The sequence below is a fragment of the Microcaecilia unicolor genome, chromosome 5, assembly GCF_901765095.1.
Source record: "Microcaecilia unicolor chromosome 5, aMicUni1.1, whole genome shotgun sequence".
NCBI classification, from domain to species: domain Eukaryota; kingdom Metazoa; phylum Chordata; class Amphibia; order Gymnophiona; family Siphonopidae; genus Microcaecilia; species Microcaecilia unicolor.
The window spans coordinates 74,726,904-74,735,201 of NC_044035.1; the positions used below are offsets into that span (position 1 = coordinate 74,726,904).

General features: G+C 46.2%; 1 protein-coding gene across 1 annotated transcript; it reads right to left on the reverse strand.

The window, feature by feature from the left end:
- Positions 1-4,561, reverse strand: LOC115471260 (homeobox protein vex1-like). The gene is made up of 3 exons (XM_030204962.1): positions 4,306-4,561; positions 3,583-3,821; positions 1-348 (listed from the first exon to the last, which is right to left on the reverse strand). Exons 1-3 carry the CDS (start codon positions 4,559-4,561, stop codon positions 1-3), a joined length of 843 nt encoding a protein of 280 aa, XP_030060822.1.
- Between the last annotated feature and the right edge of the window lie 3,737 nt (positions 4,562-8,298).

The following is an 8,298-nucleotide window of genomic DNA, read 5'->3' on the forward strand; positions in this document are numbered from 1 at the left end:
TTATGAAGTGGGATAGGGATAGAGTCGGGGGCTGTTGAACTCTTGGGCTAATGACAGGGGGGCGGGGGGTGGAATGGAGCAGAGACCTGGAACTGGAAGCAAAGCTGGTTGCAGGGGAGGCCCAGGAACACTCAGGAATGGATGAGGGGTCAGAAAGGAATATCCTAGAGTAGAGGTTGGCAATGAGCAAGGAGAAGCAGAAAAAACTCTCTGGGCTGGACAGCTAGGAGCCTGGCTCTCAGGGCAGGTGTAGTGAGACTGCAGTAAGCCAGAAAAGAAAGCTTCCACCCTGGCATCCTGGGTTTGGCGTTTGAACTTCATCCGGCGGTTTTGGAACCAAGTTTTGATCTGAAACAGATTATAAATATGAGCTTGAAAGGCTTATATACCAAACCCTCTCCAGCACCATCCTCCCCCAAAAGAATAGCTCTCATAAAAACATACTATGAAGATAAGCAAGACTATAGGTGATGCAGTATTTTAAAAACCACACTAATTATATTTGTAGATATCAATGTTATCTCAAAGCAGAGCTGTAAATAAAGTCCTCGCTGATAAGAAGTCTTGAAGTACAATCTGAAATTGATCTCTGGCACCAGGCAGAAGGACAAACTGGGGCCTTTCAACCCTGCAGCACCCAAGACTTGTTTTAGGAGAACAAGCAGGGCAGTCATCTGGGACCCCAGCACTGCAAGAAGTCCCAATTGCAAAGCTAAATGATTTCACTAAGGCAGGGTTTCAGGATTTCTGGTTGGACTCAGTATGTCTAACATCAGTTCTGACACCTTCACAGAGAGCATCTTCTGGTGGTCTTTTCCCTAACCTTGAGATGGAAGAATTCTTTTCTGCCTACTGCAGTGATCAGACAGCAGTACTTTTTAATTATAGCTACTTTCTCCTTTACTGGCTTCCATCTGTGGTCTGAACCTTGCAGTAGCTTGTAAACTATTGGGGTCTACCAGCCCAGGGGTATGATGTTTAAATGTTTATAGCAGAGTTTCACTCTACTACCAAACTAGTGCAGAAAAATTGCCACGGTATGCTCAAAGTAATGAGCATCTGAATTAATGCTGCATTAAAATGCAAAATGTTATCTTTTCTGTCAGTGTCTGAATGGTGATAGGCTCAGGCACAGACAGGAAAGCTAATATTAAAAAAAAGTATGTTGTGGCAAACCCCATACTCCCAATCCATCCTGGCACCTCTTCTCATCCCCTCTCCACAAACATATCCCTGATGTCTAGATGGACCCACCCCAATCTGATTCCCCCCTCCCATTTCCCCAAACCTTTTCTGCTTATTTCACTTATTTTATTTTATTTTATTGCTATTGTACATTGCCTTGTTATCAAATGAGGAAAAGTGATCCATTAAACTGTAATAAACCATAATAGTAATAATAAACCATAAAAATCTCTGGTGGACCAGTTGCCCCATCGAGCTAGGCTAGGCTAGACTAGGCCTGATCCACCCTCCCCCTCTCCAGAGGCCATCTTCAAAATGGCCATGCTCCACCTTGTACAGTGCCCTGCCCTGTGCAGTGCCTCCTGGGATGTACTGGGCAGGGCCTAACTACCATATAAGAGAGATGGCCTCTCTGGAGAAGAAGGAGTGATTGGGCATCACTCCTGCCACCTACAAGGTATGGGGCTTTGGGGGGGGGGGTGAGCTGGCTTTCACTAGACCATGAGGTTAAGTGACTAGGGGGCTCAGCTGGGCCAGAACCGGCCTAGCCTAGCCTAACTGGGGGGGGGGGGGGCACTAGGCCACCAAGGCATTTTTTGACTGGAGGGAGGAGGACCACTGGACTCCCAGAGCATATTTTTTTCATATTGGGGAAGGGGGGATGATTATCAAAATTGGTAAGGTTGGGAGGGGGCATTTGACCTCCAGGATAATTTTTTTTTGGGTGGGGGGGGGGGGAAGTACAGCAGGGTGGTTGTGTTAGAGGGAGAGAAGGTGTGTTGCTAGATACCTCTCCTCTCAACCAACCCTTCTAATACTTCCACAGACCTAGTGAAAATTTTCCACATTAAGGGACTCATTTTCAAAGCACAGACTTACAATGTTAGGTTACCATGTAACTTTGTAAGCTTTGAAAATATGCCCCTAAGTGTGCTTGAGAAACTTTTTTTTTGTATGGCTGCATGTGTATAATAACCACATTAACATGCATTTTAATGTGGTCTGTTCTAATGTTTTTCAGCACCCGCACTGAAACCATTAGACTATTCAGCACACCATTACATGTGCGTAAACATGGTGCTAACTTATTTTAGTTCTGGTGTTAGTTTTGAGCATGGGCCTCTGGGTGTTTCAAACATGTTTTTATCTGGGTTTTTTTTAAAAAAATGTTATGTTGTACCCCACCTAGATGGCTGGATGGGCAAGTTATATATTAAATAAATAAATAAATAAATATATATATATAGGAATAACTGTTTTCTAAATCCTCCTACCAGTAGGAGGTGGTGGTGCCAAGCTCCTATAAAGATGATGGTTTTGTCTAGTGGGAAGGGAAGGCAGCTTATGTTTGTGAAAGGAGGGAGTGGTGGATGGGGTAGGACAAGGCTGATGTTTGCCTGAGGATCAGTGTTGCCAGGTGGGCGGTTTTACCGCCCAATTGGGCGGTTTTCCGCGACCCGCCGCGGGAAATTTTTGCCCGCGGCGGGTTGCGGTTTTTTGGGCTGGTTTTTGTGCTTCGGGCGGTTTTTTCGGCCGCGGGGGGGCGGGGTTAGTGACGTTTTTGGGTGGGGTTAATGACGTTTTGGGCGGGGTTAGTGACGTGGGAGGCGGGGCCGATGACGTGGGAGGCGGGGCCGATGACGGGGAGGCGGGGCCGATGATGTAAGAGGCGGGGCCGATGACGGGGAGGCGGGGCCGGTGATGTGGGAGGCGGGGCCGGTGACGGCGGGGGCGGGGTTTATGACGGCGGGGGCGGGGGTGATGACGCGGGGGTGGGGGTGTCAGGGGCGGGGTTTGTGTTTGGGCGGTTTTTGGGCTGTTTTTTGGGCTCCAGTGGGCTGGAAAAAAAATTTCCACCTGGCAACCCTGCTGAGGATGGGGAAAGAGAGATAAGACTTGCTTCAGGGAGGGTAGGAGAACAAACTACTTGAGTATGGAGTGGAGTGCATGAGAGAAGATAACTGTGGAAGTGCACACACTCCCCCCCCCCCCTCTGTGATTCCCAACTGTTGTCATAGAAGGGCCCTAGGCATTCTGATTTCCAGAGTATTTACATTCAGGTACACTGGATATTTCTCGGTCTCAGGAGGGCTCATAATCTAAGTTTGTACCTGAGTCACTTGCCCAAGATCACAAGTAGTGGGATTTGAACCGGTTACCTCTGGATTGCAAGACCGGTTCGCTAACCATTAGGCCACTCCTACTTTACTCTGCACTTTATACATATTCAATGTGGATAACCTGAAAACCAATCAGCCTACTGGAGTCTCTAGTACCAAGACGGGCACTAGGGCCCTAGTGTTATCCCTGTCTGGCACTAAGATAAGCCCGTGCCTATGAAATGATTTCGCTAGCGCTTTTCTTTTACAAAGTCTAATAACTAGAGCGAGCGGTTACCTGGATCTCGGAGAGTTTCAGTACCTTGGCCAGCCGCTTTTTCTCGCTGGCACCGATATATCTGTGCTCCTGAAAACTCCTTTCCAGCTCCCGCAACTGCTTGACGGAAAACTTCGTGCGAGGACGAGCGCTGGCATCCTCCTCTGGCAGAATCTCCTGGCTGGCACCCGCCCTCTGTCCGCTGCTGCCCTGCTCCTCTGGCCTCAGTTTCTCTGGGAGGCTTCTCCCCTTCTCACATCCTGCAGATTAGTCACACAGGAGGATCATTAGACATACTGAATTACCTGTTTCACAACTATTTTTACAACTAGGCCAGAAATAACGTGTAGTCAGATACGTAGAATATTACACCTAAAACGGAAGCTGTCATTTAACCTTTTCATTTCCCATAATTTAGTAGTGATGGCATTTTGCCATGTTATATACCCGAAGGAAAAATTACCATATCTTCCTGGTCACCTGTTAAAAGTCATCATGAATCCTCCGATCATTATTTCACGAGTGTAGGATCATATCGAAGTCTTGTCACTTTTATCACATGTGGTTATAAGGTTGTTTTAAAGTGCACCAACCATCATTTGTGTCAAGTTCCCTAAACCGACTCAAGACTACAGATCACAGCTTCTTGTGTGCCCGTAAGGCACACTTTCCCCTCCCCCCGCCCCATGAAAAAAATCCTCGTAGGCAGCCCTAGAAAGTACAGATGAGATGAACTTCCCTTACCGTATGTCCTAGCTGATGATCCATCATGCATCTCTTTGCATTCACTTGGCAAGCTTTGAAGTGCTGCATTGCCTTTTTGCCAAATGTCGCCCTTCTGGTTAGCCTGGCATTTAGAAGTTAAAAGCCCGTCCAGTCCTTCTCTGGTCTGGAAACTACAGTATTCCGTTTTCCAGTTTCTTAAACCCAAATTTGTGCTCTCCGGTGTTTTTTGACTGCTCTGGGCAAGCCATTCTATGGAGAAAATGCCCTTTTCCATCCTGCTGTACTCTCCTCTTTCTACTAAATCGAGGCGACTCATTTTTGCCCCCACAGAGGAGACGACACATATTTAAAGCTTGCTCCCGACGCGATTTGCATGAAACAATGCCGGGTACAATAGGCCTCAGGGCGTTGATATGTTTAATCTGGCTTTTCGGGTGATTGTTGCATCCCAACTAATCTTTGAATACAGTACTTCACAGATAGCGTGGCTGACGAACCCGGCACCAAGTTCATCGATTAGCCTCGGCTGTATCAAGGTGGTAATTGCATCAGGACCCTTCATACTGTTCTCTCTAATTACCTTTGGGTTTTAGTCATTCATTGATTTTAAGTGTTTTAGAATATACAATAGAAAAAAACCCCCAAAGTTAAATCCCTGAACTTTTATTATGTTTAGACAGAGTCAGAAGCACTTAAAGAAAATAAAAGATATCTGAATGCAGTCTGAGAACCCTTTTCTTTAAATGGTTCAGCATTATTGATGCCTTCTGCAAAGGGGGCTGTCACTTCACCTGTGATTGTGTGCAATTATGTTATAATGTTATGGTATTATTTATGACTGTACTGATGGTTTGTGGTACCTTGCCTTGGGGTGAAATTGTGTTTTGGAAGGGTGATTAATAATTAAAAAAAAAAGGTATCTATCTATATATAAAACAGCAATCAAAGTAACTAATTTTACAAGATTTAATGTTAAATATCCAACCACTTAAGAATCCCATACAGCTTAAAAAGTAGGACCAAAAAAAAAAAAAAGCAGGTTATAGTACTATAAACTTCAGAGTATTCTGAATAAAAATGCAAGGTGAAAGTTATATGCACTGGCTGTCTGTTCACACTTTCCAAAAATACTAGGACTAGGGGGCATGCAATGAAACTACAGTGTAGTAAATTTAAAACAAATCGGAGAAAGTTTTTCTTCACCCAACGCATAATTAAACTCTGGAATTCGTTGCCGGAGAACGTGGTGAAGGTGGTTAGCTTGGCAGAGTTTAAAAAGGGGTTAGAGGGTTTCCTAAAGAACCACTACTAAATGGACATGGGAAAAATCCAAAATTCCAGGAATAACACGTATAGAATGTTTGTACGTTTGGGAAGCTCACCAGGTGCCCTTGGCCTGGATTGGCTGCTGTCATGGACAGGATGCTGGGCTCGATGGACCCTTGGTCTTTTCCCAGTGTGGCATTACTTGTGTACTTATGTAAGAGATATTTAATATGCTTATGAATGAGTATAAATATTAGCAGAAGCAATATTGTATTTGGGAGGACTCTTCATAGGAGTTGCCATTTCTTTGATCATTTGTATATTACCTTTTCTAATTCCTTATCCCTTTTGGAACCTTTCAGGTGGATTCTGCATCAACATTAGTAGTACTATATTCATCTCTGTAGTGTGCACATGTATACCATTTAATTACAGAATTTAGGCACCTTTTACAAAGCTGCTGTACTGATTAGTGTGTGCTGAATGGGAAGAAGCCCATGGGAAGTGAATAAGCTTCATTGCATTTAGCACACTACTAATCGGTAATGCCGCTTTGTAAAAGGAGCCCTTGGTGCCCTGTGGTGAATCCTGCTCCTTATTTCAACAAAGGGAAAAGGGAAATGATATACCACCTTTCTGTGGTATTTTGCAACTACATTCAAAGTGGTTTACATATGTACAGGTACTTATTTTGTACCTGGAGCAATGGAGGGTTAAGTGACTTGCCCACAGTCACAAGGAGCTGTAGTGGGAATCAAACTCAGTTCCCCAGGATCAGAGCCCGCTGCACTAACCACTGGGCTACTCCTCCACTAGCAACATTTCATGTAGAGGCCTGCCCTTGCAGATCAGCAATGCGGCTGCGCAGGCTTCTGTTTCTGGAGTCTGACGTCCTGCACAGTAGGTGCAAGGCATAGTCAAAAGAGGCATAGCGGGCAGTACACAGCTCCCTCGGGATACCATCATTCCCTGATTGCCCTGGGGGGGGGGGGGGGGATGAAAAATTATGAATGAATCAAAACATTTCTTGTTCCTTCATAGGAATGATAGCTAGTGGGGACATGGTGAAGACCGGAAAAGGCTTTTGCCTAAAAAGGGCTTGCTATCCACCCCCTCAGGATCTTGTACTGCAATTTTTGGTGAACCACATCCTTAAATCATTTTGTGGAAATGGAGTTAACACTCACTGAATACCACAAGTTGCCCTGAAAGGGGATAAGGAAACCCTCCCCAAAACTTTGTTCTAACATCACCACCACCCTTTGGTTGTTATAAAGCCAAAGGCACAGTGTCACCACCTCCAGTGACACCAGGGTAGGCACCCTCTCAAAAACCAGATCATTTTCTGGCCACAGCAGGGCCTGTGGGTCCCTTCTTGGGACATTTTGCCAAAGGGTGTCCCAGACCACATTGGGAGCATACATGCATGAACTTACATTCCAGGAATGGGCAGGAACCCTTTTTATATCGCCAACATACATGATCATCACTTCCCCCGGACATCTACCCAGGGGTACCTCCCGACCAAAAGGGCTGGTTAGGCCCCCCACACCCTGCCCACCTACCTGAGCCATTGCTCCCGCCCCCTCACAACCCAGAATTAGGGGCCATATGGGTCAGCCATAAATTGATGTCCTGTGTGCCCTAGGACATATGAAGGTTCTCCTCCATCTTGTTGCAGAAGGCCTCATCATAATTGAGTCCACGCCCATCCGCCAAAGCACTCATTCAAATTCAGAATTGTATCAGCTTAAGCCAAAAGCAGGCCATACTGACCAGGGGTAGCATTACCCCACACACTGTCCAACCTTAAAAAGGACCTGACCGAATTAATTATATTCTAGGGCACCCTTGTTTTGTCCTTCACAGAGTCCTGCTTTACCTTCTTCTTATCCTTCCTAGCACCCTGCTCTCCATGAGTTTGAAAATGTCTATACATCTTCGCTTCCTGATTTTTCTATGAAGATTTTGCGGCACTTTCTCCCACAGTTCAGATAGGACCATTAATGTGGGCATCCCTCTCTCCCCTCCTGACACAGCCCTAGAAGCCCCCAGAGCCCCAGAAGGCCTCATCCCAGAAACCGAAGGGGAAGAAGAAGAGAAAGATGTAGAGGAGGAAGAGGAAGAAGAAGAAAAAGGTTTGCATTTCCTGCCCTTCCCTGGCTTCTTTTTCTTCACCGGTCTCACAGCTCCAGAGCTAGTAGGAGCATCATTACCACTAGTCACAGGTCCTCCACTGGTAGTTCCACCGCCTGATGACACAGCAGCACCACCACTAACAGCTGCTGCCCCTCCTTCATTAGTATATATCAATGCCGGTGCAGGTTCCTGACTCGAGACCCTTGCCACCTCCAGGCCACTTGTACAACTTGGGGGGGAGGGGCGGTCTGGCCAGCCTATCTCTGGGAACTGATGGGCATAGGAAGATCTTTGACCACTACTTTCCACTCCCTATCTGGCCTCAGACCCTGTGAAGACAAAGAAAAAAGACCAGCAGAACCAAGACCAAGTGTCTCAGGCAATGGACCAGGAAGTATGCAACCTGTGCCAGGAGCCCCACCAAACCAGCCACACATTTGAGTCAAAGGAAAGCCAAACCAGCCATGTCTCACCTGCCATGCCTGACCTTGTTCATAGGCTTGACCATGACCATAAGACAAACCAACCTGGGCCTGCACTATTAATTCTATAGAGGCAGCAAACCCATTTGGAAGCTTACAGCCTGCTGCAGCCTTGCACCCCTTA